A 16,259-nucleotide genomic window follows, 5' to 3' on the forward strand; every position below is an offset into this window, starting at 1 on the left:
TAGCCAGTTGGATGTAACTGGTTGGGTGTAGCTGGTAGGATGTACCTGGCTGGTTGTACCTGATTGAATGTACCTGGTTGGGTGTAGCTGGTAGGATGTACCTGGTTGGGTGTAGCTGGTTGAATGTAGCTGGTAGGATGTAGCCAGTTGGATGTAACTGGTTGGGTGTAGCTGGTAGGATGTACCTGGTTGGATGTAGCTGGTTGAATGTAGCTGGTTGGATGTACCTGGTTGGGTGTAGCTGGTAGGATGTACCTGGTTGAATGTATCTGGTTGGAAGTACCTGGTTGGGTGTACCTGGTTGGGTGTAGCTGGTAGGATGTACCTGGTTGAATGTAGCTGGTTGGATGTACCTGGTTGGGTGTACCTGGTTGAATGTAGCTGGTTGGATGTAGCTGGTTGGACATAGCTGGTTGGGTGTAGCTGGTTGGATGTACCTGGTTGAATGTAGCTGGTTGAATGTAGCTGGTTGGATGTAGCTGGTTGGATGCACTTGGTGGTGTCTGTAAGGCTGTTGGATGGTGGGTTCTGGTGTCAGCGTGGCTCTAATCAGCAGTTGGCAGGCGGAGGAGCTGGTTGGATGTCATTGGTTGGATGTAGCTGGTTGGATGCATTTGGTGGTGTCTGTAAAAGGCTGTTGGATGGTGGGTTCTGGTGTCAGCGTGGCTCTAATCAGCAGTTGGCAGGCGGACGAGCCGGCGGTCTCTCCCCGTGGCGGCACCCTGGGTCGAAAGCCGGTTTGAAGTTTAATGATGCCAGCTGCCAGCTCCGCCAGGCTTTGAGCACTAATGAGCTGGCACTAGAGTTGGACCGGGCCACAGCAGCAGCACCTGGAAATGTAGCACACGTTTCAGGGGGGCGGGGCTCCGCTGGGGCTGCCGGAGAGGGGGAGGCCTGCTGCAGACCCAGGACAGCACCGAGAGGCCTGCGTCTCTTTGAAGAGCGCCCCAATTTCCATATTTCATTACGCACTGCTGACTGACAAGGCCCTGGCAGATGTTCTATTTTCAGCTATTTAAATTTTGACCTGCTTTCCTGCCATGGAGGCAAAAGGGAAAAAAAACAACAGATTTCATCAGGATGATGAGGACTTGGATCTGCTGGTTTCTGTCAGCGCTCTTTGTAAAGCCCAGACCGAACAATGCCATTAATCACACTTTAACTTCCTTTGTTACTCCAGACATGCGCTGACAGTCTGTCCTCGTGTCTTCACTGTCTTCCTCAAGGACGGGACGGCTTGTCTGTTTCAGGGATCAAACCTGGAGGACCTTGTATTTATGAGACGGGTTCTAACCATGCGCTCCGTCCGGTGCTGAATTGGCCCCAAAGTGAGTGATGCGCGCTCCGGAACGCCACATGAAGCACGTTCACACCTCCTCTCCGTCCCTGAGACATCGCAGATGATTAATTCCTCTGGTATTCCTGCTGAAATGGCTCTTAAATCGCAGCATCCATACTCAATCCTTCATGCAAAAATACATTGACAACCCTGACCTTTCTGTGCATCTGCTGCCGATCCACTTTGTCATCCTCAGTGAGCCGGCTCAAGGATCAATATCATTTGGTTGGAATAAAACTTCTACATCAAACTCTCCATGTGCTGTGTGTGTGTGTGTGTGTGTGTGTGTGTGTGTGTGTGTGTGTGTGTGTGTGTGTGTGTGTGTGTGTGTGTGAGCAGCATAAAAAGTGAAACTGATGACCTCTCTTGTTTCAGGAGGTAAAAGAGAGATTAGCTCAGCAGGCAACGACAAAAACAGAAACAAACTTTTTTTCTGGGAGAAAAGGTCACTTTTTTTTCTAAAAACAGATCATAAATAAAACAGTTCAATTAAAACTAATGCATAAATTAATTACCTTTCAGAGTCGCCACTGCTGAAAATCTCCAACTCAGTCAGTTTTACAGCTTTTGAACTAAAATGTGGTGTGATCGGTGTAGTTGTGCTAATCTGCTAATAATACCGGTGTTGTGCGAATTTCAGTTTCCCTGTGAAAATCTGTTCCCCCTAGTGGTTGACATTCGAGAGAATCTGGTCCAGACATGACGTCAGACCAAGAGAAGCGCTTCCAACACAGGGGGAACAGATTTTCACAGGGGAACTGAATTTTGTACAACACCGGAATTAGCTTCTCATTTAGATGATTAGCTATTTTTACTAATTTAGCGGACCGATTAGCTTCCGTTATTTTTAAAACCACAAAAAAAATCACAAGTGTTAAACTTCTGTTGTATTTATCCTGAATTAAACAAACAATCCCCTCTTACAAGACGTCCTAGCTGTGTGTAGCATGTAGCATCTTTAACAGCTAAACTTCAAACTAAGAGCGTCAAACTTAAATAAAATAATATTTCACACTATTTAAATGACAAATACAAAAATTTATCACATACAAAACATGGCAGAGTAAGTATTTGTTATCTGTTTGACACATTTCTAACGATATTTCTAAAAATACAAACTCAATCAAAGAAAGGATTTTATTCTGAAAGGGTTCAACTGGAAGTATCGCAAGTTAGAGAGCTTCCGGTTTAGGTTGGCCTTCATTTCTAAAACTTCCTGATGCTCTTTCGATTTCAAATAATGTTACAATCAACAAGTGAAAAATAATAAACCTAAAATGTTCTAATTTTCATTTCATTTTATTTTTTTAACAAAGTATATTTTTCAGCCTTTTGTTTTGCCACTTTAGTAGTTTTATTTTTATAGTGTCATTAAACCTAAAAATAAACCCTTAAAAGTTTGATAAAACAACTTTTATAGGATGTCATTTTGCTATCTTCAATTTAATATGTGGTTTAAATAAAATAAATAAAAAGCAGCATTCTGGTGAGTTAAATGTCATCTGTCTTTTTTGCATAATCCCCGACTTTTATAACCACAGAAGTAAAATTAAAATATGATTTAAAAAAAGAAAATTCTGGGGAGAGGTGACGAACACCTTGTTCTGTTTGCATACTGGTACACAATCTGCTCTGGGGATATTTATAAAAACTTTATTGTGCTCATGTTGTGAAACCAGCGGCGGATCTAGGATTTTTCTGAGTAAGGGGCCATCAAGAGGATACAAAATTGGAGCAGAGTATTTTTTTTTCAACATCCTTGCACACTAATCCTTGGTTTTGTTAAGGTGAATATTTTAACTAGCGTTACACATGTTCACACACTTGTAATGCAATTTTAAAAAGCTTGCATGTAAATTCTCATTATCAATTTTACATGTATTTTCCTGCGCATTAAATACTCTCAAACGCACAGCTGTGAGAAAATCCAGCCATCGTTGTTCGCTGAAATACTTTGTTTTTGCGGGATTGTTCAAATCTTCTTGAGAAGAGACTTTCCTATTTGACTCTTTAGCGCCTCTAGTGTTTGGATATGGAACTGCAACCACCATCATCGCTCTCAGGCAAAGTACAGATGATTGACAGGACAGGAGGCACCTCAGGGGGCAATACCCCTGTGACCTGGCTCCTAGAACTGCCCCTGTGTGAAACTAAAAGGAACTGAGTCCTGGTGCAGGTTTTGTACCACAACTGCCTGACCAGACCGGATCCAGCAACACAATTTATTTTTTTTACATTTCCTCCAGATTTTCTCCTACCGAGTCTAGTTTCAACAGAGGGGTCAGAGGTCAGGTGGGGTGGGGTAACCAGGTCATTTGGCTCTTCACTTATGTTCCTCAGAGTTTTCACTGCAATGAAGCCGTTTGAACTTTTAACCCCTCGGCTGTCGACAGACTGATGCTGAGAGAAGCTCAGGCAGTAATAATGACTCTGAACACACGGAAAACAAAACTATTAGTCTGTGAAAATTGTATTCATGTCAATCCAGGAAACTGTCTCGGGAGTATTCATTGTATTTTACATTTTGCTGCAAATATTAACACGAGATTCTTAATTTCATTATAATCAATACATCGACAAATATACCTAATAAGAATAAAATATGAAGGAAAACTTTTTAAATAATTCTAATACAAATTTTAAAATGTGCACATTTAATGCACATTTAACTCAATCTGAAGTGTTTTGAGAGCATTTCTGCATTAATTCGGTTATTTTTTAAGGCAATGAAGACAAATATTTTCGCAATCCAGTGTAAAGATGCTGCAGATGTGAAGTCGGTTTAGTTTCCAGAATTTAATTTAAAAATTGTTCAGATGAATCCACTACTAGGCTGAAACCTTGATTACAGGAGGTCTTCATGTTGATGTGAAACTTACTTCAAATCTCAACACAAATGTTCAGATTTACGAGTTTGTCAGTAGAAAACCTGAATTACGAAAGTGCAAACATTAAAGTTGAAATGCTAATAAACCTCATGCTAAAGGCTTTTGTTGTTATTGATCAGTTTGTACAAAAAGCTACTGATTCATTGTGACATTGTCTTCATTTCACTTCCATTAAACAATGGATGGATGGATGGATGGATGGATAAACAGTGAATCAGTTCAATAAAGACCTTTGTTCAGTTTTTATTCTCTACCTGAACTGATTGAATTTGTCAAGCAGGAGCCGAGTCAACAAATTTAAACGTTTCAAAATCAAACAATTATTTTCTGCCAGAAGTTAATTTCTTTTTCCCCACCAACCCAGAGAGAAAAACAAATTTAAATACTACGAGCGGAGCGTTCCAGTTTTGGAGGTGGGTTAGGATTCAGACGCAGGCTTCTATTCAAATATGAAGTTCTCCTTGACATTTTCTGCTCCGCAGCGGCTGCTCATCCCCGACACTTCCCTCCGAGCTGCAGACGGGAACGGCGCGACCCCGTGARATTTACAAAGTCATCTGGCTGAGAGAGATAACGTTCTAGAAGAGGAAAATTCTCCAGAACGTCCCACCGTCACGTCGGCGTGGATCGTATCAACAGATTGTTTGCAGACAAAGGAGGAGAGTTTGGAACTGCAGCGGAACGCTCAGCCACGTACAAAACCATTCAGCACTTSCTGAAAGTCCCACATTCTGGGTTCTGTTTGGGAGCCACCAGAAAGAACTCACTGAAACCGGGTCAGGTTCAAGTCCGACCCCCACCCCCGCCATGCAGGACAAGAAGCCAAGGATGCTGTGAAACATGACTCGACAGTAGCTGGGTTAAAGCAGGGCAAAGGTCACATATTGGGAAAGCAAAGCAGAAATAAAAGCGTGAAAAATCAGAGCAGTGACGTGATGTTAAAGACGAACAAAGTGCAGACAAAATCAAAACAAAATGAGATGAGTTTCTCTGTACAGAGGAGACGACTCCTTTATTTTATTAGCTGATAACAAAATCAGTTTTCAGGGATGTTACGAAGAAGCTTTGACATGAGACGTGCGGATTTAGCTTCTGCGTCTCCCAGATCTCTGGACGAACGTTTTCTCAACAGGACCGGTTGTGCGGCTTTGCTGTTAGTTGTGCGGCGTGTTGTTCAGCAGAGGTGATCTTTAGAAGTCAGGACGGTCCTTCTCCAGTTTGCTGTAGTCCGTGGTTACTGCGATGAACTGAACACAAAAACAATTTAAGATGAAATGCAAGCAGATATTTAACATTAAAAAATACAATTTAAAAAAGCATTAAGTTTGAGTTTTCTGACTTTTTATGTATTTATTTTTTAGAAAACAACAATCCCACCTTTCAGTGTTTCAATATGTTTACCACAAAACAAAAACACAAAAAATTTATTACTTGTCTTAAAGGAAACTTTATTTTAGTCCAAGCTTAGACAGATCATGTATTTAACAGATCTGGTCAGCATTAACTTAATTACGCACTTTAATTAATCCTGTTAAAGACAACACCTCTGGCAATGATCCATAAACCAGCTACACTCTAAGACTCCACAACCACTGGTGGTTTTAAAGCACAAATCATTCAAGTTAGTCTCATTTCTAATGTCGTGATTTAAAAAAAATAAATCACCTTGTACTGATGATTCGGACCCAGTTTGTTCCAGGGCTCGGGGTTCTTGTGATCCCAACTGCAGGGAGGAACGAGAGTTATTACCCAGGAAATGTATTAGTTTTACTTTAAACATCTTGCATGTTCAGTTTGGACRTAAAGCTCTCACCACACATCGGGGTTTCTCAAACCCAGACGAGCCAGGTACAGCGTGGACATGGTCATTCCTGCCCCGATGAAGACGAAAAGGGGGATCAGCTGAAAGAGAAGGAGACAGAAATCTTCATTAGCCTCAAAACTAAAGTGAAAAGAGGGTTGCTTCTTTAACCCCAACAACGAGTTTACTAATGGCACTACTGCAGTGTGACATTAAACATTTACACACAACCTTTAGTGTTTGCCCTTGAGAATTGCATGTGTCTGCGTTAAGACGGGTCTATTTTTAAACCAACCGCTTGTCCCAAATACAGTATAGTATCAGTAACCACTTATCCATACAACATTAACCAAACATCGTCTTTTAAAAGACAGTCATGCTAAATTTCACCCTTTACTCAACGAACCCCCTGTACCTTAAAAGTAGCAGGTGCTAGCTTAGCAGCTAAATCATGTTTTACACTTCAATTTCAATTTCAAAACACGAACCGTGTGATGTTACTAATAAACACAGGTGTCTTAGACCGATCACGTGACCTTTACCAAAGCTAACGCTGCTAACTAGTCGCGCTAAGCTACGTTAGCCGAAGGACTTCCAGACGATCATTTTTAACAAAAATCAGCGAACAAAGAAATAAACCTCATTTTTACTTACAGCTGGATGGGTTCGTAGCTGTTTGCGGACCACAGCGAGCATTCTGACGCCTGAAGAGGCTGATTTATTTTCAGTTTAAAAAAACAAGCGGATTCTCCAAAACAGCACTCTTTAATAAACTGCGAGGCTGGCGAAGGACAGGCGAAGAAACGCGTGTTAGGACCTCACGCATATTGCCTGAAAAATATTTGATCGAAAATGTTTTCTTTAAATGTTACAGACATTACATGAAGAAATAATTCATCATAAATGTAATAAATACAAAATATTTTAGTGTTGTTTTATCGTTGTATTTTTTCTACTTCAATTTTTTTTATTTTGGTACAGCATTTTACTCTGGCAAAACTAGTAGTTAAACCCAGGTTTCCACCTTAATCATACGTCAAAATTGAACATTAAAAACATTTTTTATTGTTTGTTAAATAACCTTTTATCGCTCACAACTACGATTTTTTTGTCTGGTTTTCTACACTGTAAAGGCAACGTAAAGCTACATTAACATGTTGTCACATAGTTACAGCTTTATAACTACGATTTTGACATTTCAAATGATGTAAATCATGTCCTGATGCATCTCAGTAATCCAGGTAAAAAAAATAAAAAATAAAAAAATTGTATAGGTCTCATGGACGGGTTCTTCTCTAATGAAACGTTTAGTCTCTCCAAGAGACTTCTTCAGTCTGAGAGTTTCAGGCAAAATTCAGGCTTTTAAGCCCTGCCTCCATGTGACTGATACTCACATCACATGGCTATCGTTGACACCTAATTAACACCTATTGTTAACAGGAGGTGGAGTGATACTGGCAATAGCAGCACTGTAAGAGGGGGACAACTGAAAACAGAGGCCTCCACCTCTGTTTAATGATGGACGGTCMTTCTTCCCAGACCCAAACCAGTGGTTATTCCGTATGTTGCGGGTGTTTCGGAGAAACTGAGATGTTTATTTTCTAAACATGATGTCCCAGTYGCTTTCAAACCCCAAAACACATTACGGCAAAGGCTGGTTCACCCCTAAGATCCGGTGCTGCGGCACAAACAGAGCAATGTTGTATATGCTGTTAAGTGCCAGGAGGACTGCGACCAGTTATACATCGGGGAAACAAAGCAGCCACTGTTCAAAAGAATGTCCCAACACAGACGAGCTACATCTAATGGCCAGAACTCTGCAGTTTTCACTCATTTACAGGCCAGCGGTCACTCTTTCAGAGATGAGGATGTTCTCATTCTTGATAGAGAGGAACGWTGGTTTGAGAGAGGAGTAAAAGAAGCCATTTTTGTGAAGAAAGACCGTCCATCATTAAACAGAGGTGGAGGCCTCCGTTTTCAGTTGTCCCCCTCCTACAGTGCTGCTATTGCCAGTATCACTCCACCCCCTGTTAACAATAGGTGTTAATTAGGTGTCAACGATAGCCATGTGATGCGAGTATCAGTCACATGGAGGCAGGGCTTAAAAGCCTGAATTTTGCCTGAAACTCTCAGACTGAAGAAGTCTCTTGGAGGAGAGACGAAACGTTTCATTAGAGAAGAACCRGTCCAGAAGACCRATACAATTTTTTTCTTTTTGATGTAAATCATCTATATTAATTCATTTGTGGTCAAAGTGACATAGCTGGTATTTTATATTTGAGTGTTTTGTGCAAAGCCCTGAGACATTTTTTGTGAGTTGGTGCTACATAAATAAATTTATTTGAACACCTGGTTAATACTCCAAGGGATGAGAATCAAACTTGATTTAAAGTTGCAAGTGTAAAAAAAGTTAATTAAAAAAATACCAACCACCACAGAATTTAAGAAGTTCTCCTTTATGGCAAGTTATTTTCAACTTGTACAAAATAAAAATAGAAATAATTCAATATTGGGCATGACAGGCTACAAAGAGTTTACATGTTTAAAAACATCTTTGATGTTTTATAGATAGTAAACAACATATGATAATGACTATTCAAGCATTGATCTGTTAAATGTTCGTGTTCAGTTTGATGCTTGAAACGTTTCTTAGGCCTAGTTTGGTTCAACATTTATCTCAAGTCACATGAGCTGGTTTCAGTCAAGTTTTTTTTTCCTGTTTTACTAACTAAATTCCATTTTTCCATCATGGTATTTATTCATACCGATTCCTCCACATACATGTAAAAGTTTTGTTGCTGTTTTTTTACATAAAAGACTCATTACAGTTCATTCTGGGTTTTAACCGATGTAAACACATCTTTTCAGTTCATCAACAGCAAGTCCGAGTTGAAACTATGACAACTCTCATATATATAATTAAACATCCGACCTTACTTAAACAAAACATAGGCACATACAGTTTTCTGTACAGGATATCTTCTATAAAATTAAAAAAAAAAAAACAATACAGGTTATAGAGGATCATAATTGATGCTCTTGTGCTCTCTGGGGGGTTTTAGTGTGTCGTCTTCTTGGGAGCTTTGCCAAATTTAGCATCCAAACCAAGACCTGGAGAAATAAAATTGAAGATGTGAACAAATGCTCTGCAGATGCTTTTAAACAAGAACATTTACAAAAGTCTCACCGAGGAACACCAGGACSGTCCCGATCCACTGCATCCCACTCATGACGTTACCAAACAGGATGACCGAGCCAAGGATGGTGAAGAATTTCCTGGTAGTGGTGACAATGGAGCAGGTCAGGGGTCCGAAGTACACCACCGTCATAAAGATGAAGGTCTGGGGGGGCGACAAGAAAATTTAATTTTTGGAAAGTATTTCTTTCAAAACATTAAACACAAGACTGCCTTTTCTTTCTAAACAGCTAAAAAATGATCCAATCAGCCCTTTCTCTAACACCCACCTGACCCAAAGCGCTGGTCAGACCAAACAGAAGAATATTGTAGAAGATGCTGGGGTGGCGCTCGGTAAAAGTCAGGAACTGCCACACTTCTCCGGTCCACAGCACCGCTGAGGGCGGAGGAGGCATAAAATCAATGTCATTAAAAAGAAGAAAAAAAAAACATTATTGATCCTTTTGTCACTTCTTAATTTAAAAAAGTGATGAGGAAKTTCAGATTCACTCATAAACTAAGTGTGCAGCTCCCTCTAGTGGTTTCATTTGGTAATAATAGTCTGAGACAAAAATGGACAAACAAAAAATAATTAACACATTATCAAAAAGTGCTGCTTCATGCAAAAAATAACATTATTTAAAACTCAATCACTTTATAAACACCTATCATCTTAGTTTGATCAATTTATTTACAGGAATCTACAGGAAAGGGAGACAGACGTCATCATTTCTGGTCATTCAATAATTTCCAAAAAAAAAAAGAAACTTATCCACATCCTAACTTCACTAAAATGCAGCGAAAACAGACATTAATTAAAGATGTAAACTGACTCAGAGACAGCATACAGAGCTGCTTCGTCAGTTTTAAAAGTAACAACCTCGCATTTGACCTTTAGATCTTTAACTTCAGCCCATTAGTGCCAAACTTTAAGAAGCAACATCATTAAAAGTGTTTGTTTAATGTGTGCTGCTCTTCAACAAACTTACAGTCGTGTCCTCACAGAACCGGGCCTTTGATGTGCAGGATTTCTTACCCATAAAGATAAAACTCAACACTTTCCCTGCAGAGTTAATGAGTTTTGGCTGGACGGGAAATTGGGCTCATTTTCTGCATTACGTTCTGCTGCTTTTGGTTTTTGTTTTTATTTATATAAATGCCCATTAGCTCCTGCATCAAAGCAGATATTTAGTGAAGGGCTGTTTGAAGCTGAAGCTCTGGTGCCCACATAAATATTAAGAAAAAAAAAAGTATCAGAAGCGCTGACTTACCTAGACCCAGAATCAGAATGGACCACATGTTGATGTTCAGCATCATGTGGTTGGCGCTCGTCTGGAAGCGGGCTCTCATGTGGTCCTGGGCCACACCAGTCAGGCCATCCAGCGTCAGAGAGACTAACTGCGGCATAATTAAACAAACAAGATCAAATAAAACCTGAGAGAGAAGTCGCAGCGACCTGGAGGACACGAGGAAGATAAAAGAAGCAACGAGACGCGAGTAAAAACTGTAAACTCACAAGCAGAATCTCCCCAAAGCCAAAAATATGGTCATCCATCACAGCTGAGCTATTGTTGGGTTTGTAGAGGAACAACGCAACACCGCTGACAATAAGCAGCACACACAGGTACTTAGCCAGAGGGTAGTTCTTCCTCAGTATCGTTACACCCAGAATCATCACTACGAAGACGAGAAAACAATGAAAAGATTTACTTGGACACKGAATCAGGTCTTTGACCTTAAAATGAAACATATCTTAATGTAGGTTTCTGCTTTGAAACTAAATAAAAGCTACAACGATAACATACAACCTTTAAAAAGACAAACTATGATGTGTAAAATGGTTTTTAAAACTTCATTAGCTTGAACCAATATTTTAAAAGGAGTGCTTTCACAGCTTCAAAGYCACCAGCATCATTGTTTGACCACCAAAACAGTTCATGGATTCTAAAAAACTCAAACTGGAGCTGCTCACTGAAATAAAAGCTGGAGTTTGTTTCTGCAATCAGGTACACACTTGAGTGAATAAGAGTTTTGCAACCATAACACCCCATTAGAATAAGTAGTGTGTGATTTATAACTACKTATTCACACATGAAATGAACTATCCATCAGCTAATCTCCTACTTGTATTATTTCTATCAGCTTATAAACCCATAAACATGACATGGAGGTGAAAAACAAAACAAGCAAAATATGATCAGGTTTACCTGGAATTGGCTTGCAGGATTTGCCCAACACCTATTGCAACAAAAACACTTCTTTTAMGAGTGTGCACAAATACTGGTGATACAAAATGTGCATCAGCCTAAAGGAATAAAACTATTTAAAAAGGGCAGAAACTCACCTGTGTGGGGTAGTTGACGTACAGAAGGGCCGAGTTGCTGGACACCATGGCTCCGAGATAAGAGAGGGAACACAAGCCGTAGATCCAACTCTTGGTGTGATCTGGTTTSGAACCCTCAAAACACTGGATTACTAGTTAATACAAGAAAAACAATATTAAACAAAAACATAAAAAAGGTGAAGTTCARGTCACATGTTGCCCATTTGATTCCAGATCTTCAGAACATAAAGTTTAGATCGATCTTTGTCTCATGAACTAATGTTTTGGGTTTTTTTTTTTTTAATCATTAAGCACATACTTACAGATCCTAGCAAAAATAGCGTTGATGATGCACTGGATGAACACCAGTGTTCGTGCAAATGTGAACTTCTCTCCTCCATAATCACCCCGAGTGCTGCAAAGGTCAGACATAAACCCACAGCTGCTTTCACCAACATTTAAATGAACATGTAAACATACAATGACCATGTGTGAGCACTAACAATATAAAAGGCAGCTTTACTGCAGACACCCTTTGAAATCTGATCTATAACCAGTTTTAGAAACGTCCAACATGCCCTCTGTGTGTCTGACAAAGGATTTGACAGCTGACATTTCATGTTTTGTTTGTTCAACTTCAAAGAAATTATCACTTTATTATTAGAGTTTATTTTGTACAAGACAGAACTAGTGTCGATGTTTGGCTACTTACATTGTCTCTTGTAGGATTCCGTAATAAAAATAACAGACAAAGACTCCAAGAAAGCAAACGATGAACCTTAACCGCATATTGTCCCACAGCGAGGCGGGCTTCCCGGCTCCCTTTCCTGTAGCCATGCCGTCCTCCGCCGGCCCGGGTACGTTCAGCAGCACCGCTCCGCTCCCGGCTCCTCTCACACCGGCGTCCCGCTCCACTATAGCCGATGTCCCGAGCCCKGTCAGTGCTCACGTTTCCACGCTAACTTCAGTTCGGCCCACCAGCTTTTTATTGTTGTTGAAGGCTCTTTGCATTGACGAACGACCGGCTAGCTCAAAAGTCGGAGTCTAAAATCGGATTAACAGCAGCAAAAATAGACGACATTGTTCGCGAATATTTTTATGCGACTGACAAATATTTATTTTATCCGATCAAAGACATTCAAACCATAGCTGCGTAGAAATGAATGAGCAGTAATTGTTTTGGTTAAGTATTTATGTATCAGGCGAAAAAAAATATCCCGGCAGGAGGAAAAAAAATCGTCTGAAGAAGGACCTCGGAGTGTTCTAAAATATGCCTGAATATTTATCTTACTTAAAAAAAGAAAACGTTGATTATAAATTTGTACTTATGTGTTTCTTATCATTTAAATAATTCTAATAGCTAAACTTAACACGATATTAACGTTGTGATAATTCTTAAAAGTTTTTATACGCTATGATACGTCTCACTGAATTGCTGGTAAAACACAAGGTCCTTCCTAAAAATTGTCGCGTGCCATTTTTTACGTCTTGGTATGTGGATTAAATTCATTGGTCCATGTATGGCTYGAGGAGGCAGGAACGACCAATCACAAAGCACACTTTTGAGAAGGGGCGGTGCTTACATTTAAAACCTCTCAAATCCACGTGTCAAAGCCAGGCATCAGCAGACAGGTGACAACTACTATAAAGGCTTTGTATTGAAAGAAAAATATTCATCATTACCTAAATATGTTCATGTTGGTCAGGTTTTAAATCCACATTGCATACAACAATCCAACAAATTTTGTATTCTATGCATTTTTAATGATAACAAAAACAGATTTGAGTAACACTTTGTAATCTGAACCAGAGTGTAAAACACACACACACACACACACACAAATAATAATAATTACTGGAGTGACCCACGTAAAAATTTAGAAAACAGCTTAGTTGTCATTGTTATTATATGCAAGTAAAGCTTTACTGCAACCCAAAAGATTGCTTGTTTTGGAAATATAACAGCAACTCCATACAATATTACAAAAATAAATATCTGCCTAACATTTGTAGGAAATTTGAGTACCACAAACTAGTTGCCAAAATATAACTTTTCAATGAACAGATTTAAAAAGAAATATAACATTAACTTTATTTTTCTAATGTCTTAAGCCTCTAACATTAGGCTAAATCTGATTGATAATGATAGCACTTTTTGTCAGACTGATGACTTGTATAAAGCTACAACAATGGTGTCTTTGTTACAAAAAAGTCAACTTAGTTATTCCAACACTTTCTGTATTCTTCAGTCTATGACTCATACTGGGGGACAGTGGCACAGAATAAGTGCTGATGAAGTTTAAATGAGTTGCATCAAATCATCCTGAAGACAGATTTTAACCCAGAGACARCTGTTATCACAGGCACTGTTCATTGTCATTTTATAGAAAAAAAAATATCCCAAGTCTTGCAGGTCCTGGCAGCACGGCTCTGACATCAACCTACTGCATGCCCAGGTGCCTGGAAGGAGAGGCCTGATCGGAGCAGCCGGTGACGGGCGACACTGACAGGCCCCGGAAGAGGAGGTCCATGGAGGGCAGCAGAGGTTTCAGGAGGCTGACGGGGCAGAAAGCAGAGCCTCCATGTGGGGTAAAGTTGACCTTATTTGGGTCTGGGCAGGACGGCTGCAGGGGATGTTCATCCTGACACGCAGACCTGGAGATAAAAAGTTTTATTTCATTATTAGGGACCCACCAAAGCTGCAGCCACATTAACGCGCAGCCGTTCGTTCCTTACATGGTTTCCTCGCAGACCTGGATGCGCTCGCAGCCTTCTGGCGGCTCGCGCTGGAAGGAGAAGGTTTTGTTGGGACGAGGGGAGGACGAGCAGGGCTGCATCAGAGGAAGTTCCAGCGCAAATGACGGGAGGGACGTTGTTGGAGACCGGCACAAAGTCTCGCAGTCCACGAGTTCTGCACGGCACAAACACAGAAACAGGAAGTGTGGCGAGGACGTAAAGACGCAGCTTTGCTACAGAAGGTTAAAACCCGGCAGCTGTCTGACCTGCCTCTCCCATGGGACAGGGCGACTGAGAGGGAGACAGGAGCGACGAACTCAGAGGAAGAGGGGAACTCGAAGGAGACGCGAGCGACGAGTCGAGAGGGCAAGGAGACTGAGAGGGAGAGAGGAGAGAAGGGTCCAAGGGTCCCGGTGAGGGCTCGCTCTGAGAGCCACTGCTGCACCTCTGAAGGGGGACGGGAGCCCTGCGGCCGTCTGGGATGTCTAAAATCTTACATATTCAGGAAAAAAAATGTTACAATGAAGGCTGATTTTTATTTTGTTAAACTTTACGATGAAATAAATTAACATTGGCCTAAAAAAACACAACCCTGTGATCATATTTCACAAAAAACCTCTGTGAGAAGCCATCTGTTTTCCTAACAGTAACAGATTGTGAAACATGAAAGTGCATCTCATTCTACCGGAGTGAATCAGTTTTTATGGCTGTTTGAACGGATTATTGGGAGGTATTATTCAGACTTTAGCGCAGTGATCTAACCTCGTGCTGATCGTCTGGTTTCTCAGACACAAACACTTCCTCCAGCTCCAAACTGAGACCCTCAACYCTCCGTCGTAGCCTCGGGGCCAGTCTGTTCAGAGGCATCATGGGTAACGTCTGCAGGAAGACAAGTGAAATACAGGCATGGTTACGAGACTCTGTGTGTCTGAAAACAGTGTGGTTTGATGGTTAAACAGGATAAACTCATAGTTTATAAGGATCTGAGACAGAGAGGCTGCAACAGTTTGATGATAGCAAAAWATGTCCAAAAGGTTTGATTTTTCTTTGATGCCATGTTGGATAAAATGTTGTTTTTACAGTGTAAAATATAAGGTTTTAGCATTATCTATAGTCTGATTCTGGACGATGATGGACAATACTATTTAATAACATTGTGATTTTATGCAAATTTTATATTCAAAAATGTAGATTCTTGAAAACAAGTCCCATTTTTTGTGCATTTTATAATGAATTTCTCCTCTTTAAGACTGTCAAATGTATAAAAAACAAAAATGCCATGAAATCTCTAGCTTAATAGAATTTAATTTGAACACAAATCCTCAGCCCTTTCAACAGCAGAATTTAAACAAAATCAGATGATGCTGTTTTTTTTTTTGTTTGTTTCATTTTCTGACTGTTTCTTGTCTGTCAAGCAACCATTTCAAATTATCATTTCCTTGCCATATTGTTTGTATATAACAGTGTTGTATAAAGCAGAGGTTCCCAAACCTTTTGTCTTCTGACCCACAAAATATCCACGGCAAAATCTTGTGACCCCAAATATTACTGGTCTGAGTACACAAACTTCGTTAATAACCTTAAAAAACACAGGTTTTTTGACAATCTAAACAGCTTGTACACAAATATAAATACTTATTTTTACTTAGTTTGTGTTTTTGTAATACATATAGGGGAAAATATTACATCAGCAATTATTTTATTACCCTTTATACTGATTTCTGGAGATTATCCAAGGTGCTTCATGACCCATAATTGGGTCCCAAGCCCAACTTTGGGAACCAAAGTGCAGCTTTTGACCCACAAAATAACAGTAACAGAGACCTGAGCCCCCAGCTAGTTTTGGATAATAAACATTTGTATCAGGTCAACAAAACATGGACATAGTAACAATATTTTTATACTACATTTATCCATTTTAAATATAGTAACCTCACTCATTTGTAACAACTAAGGCAAAAATGTAATTAATTCAGAAAATCTTTTCAGGACACCAC

The 16,259-nt window shown here is 40.0% G+C and overlaps 3 protein-coding genes across 3 annotated transcripts in view; all 3 read right to left on the reverse strand.

Moving 5' to 3' along the window:
* Positions 1-5,208: 5,208 nt before the first annotated feature.
* On the reverse strand, positions 5,209-6,822 carry LOC106527263 (cytochrome c oxidase subunit NDUFA4). Its single transcript, XM_014022100.1, has 4 exons — positions 6,683-6,822; positions 6,041-6,129; positions 5,893-5,950; positions 5,209-5,474 (listed from the first exon to the last, which is right to left on the reverse strand). Exons 1-4 carry the CDS (start codon positions 6,722-6,724, stop codon positions 5,418-5,420), a joined length of 246 nt encoding a protein of 81 aa, XP_013877554.1. The 5' UTR covers positions 6,725-6,822; the 3' UTR covers positions 5,209-5,417.
* Positions 6,823-8,468: 1,646 nt separating this feature from the next.
* On the reverse strand, positions 8,469-12,961 carry slc35b1 (solute carrier family 35 member B1). Its single transcript, XM_014022163.1, has 9 exons — positions 12,239-12,961; positions 11,850-11,941; positions 11,548-11,678; positions 11,411-11,441; positions 10,720-10,880; positions 10,475-10,601; positions 9,494-9,600; positions 9,216-9,369; positions 8,469-9,139 (listed from the first exon to the last, which is right to left on the reverse strand). Exons 1-9 carry the CDS (start codon positions 12,361-12,363, stop codon positions 9,087-9,089), a joined length of 981 nt encoding a protein of 326 aa, XP_013877617.1. The 5' UTR covers positions 12,364-12,961; the 3' UTR covers positions 8,469-9,086.
* Positions 12,962-13,268: 307 nt separating this feature from the next.
* The window catches only part of fam117aa (family with sequence similarity 117 member Aa), an 11,992-nt gene continuing 9,001 nt past the window's right edge, over positions 13,269-16,259 (reverse strand). The window contains exons 5-8 of the mRNA XM_014022139.1: positions 15,025-15,141; positions 14,529-14,754; positions 14,263-14,437; positions 13,269-14,181 (exon numbers count right to left, since the gene is read on the reverse strand). Of these exons, the coding sequence (XP_013877593.1) occupies positions 13,968-14,181; positions 14,263-14,437; positions 14,529-14,754; positions 15,025-15,141 (732 nt within the window). The 3' untranslated portion in view covers positions 13,269-13,967. The remainder of the gene's footprint in view (positions 14,182-14,262; positions 14,438-14,528; positions 14,755-15,024; positions 15,142-16,259) is intronic.

The sequence above is a fragment of the Austrofundulus limnaeus genome, unplaced genomic scaffold (assembly GCF_001266775.1).
Source record: "Austrofundulus limnaeus strain Quisiro unplaced genomic scaffold, Austrofundulus_limnaeus-1.0 Scaffold4, whole genome shotgun sequence".
In the NCBI taxonomy this organism is placed as follows: Eukaryota; Metazoa; Chordata; class Actinopteri; order Cyprinodontiformes; family Rivulidae; genus Austrofundulus; species Austrofundulus limnaeus.

What these genes read in the sequence shown, in the direction of transcription:
- LOC106527263 (XM_014022100.1), bottom strand. Translation starts at nt 6,724, where the DNA reads ATGCTCGCTGTGGTCCGCAAACAGCTACGAACCCATCCAGCT. An exon ending in AGCTACGAACCCATCCAGCT is followed by an intron (nt 6,130 to 6,682) that starts GTAAGTAAAAAT and finishes CTTCTCTTTCAG; the next exon opens with CTGATCCCCCTTTTCGTCTT. An exon ending in GTCCGAATCATCAGTACAAG is followed by an intron (nt 5,475 to 5,892) that starts GTGATTTATTTT and finishes TTTTGTGTTCAG; the next exon opens with TTCATCGCAGTAACCACGGA.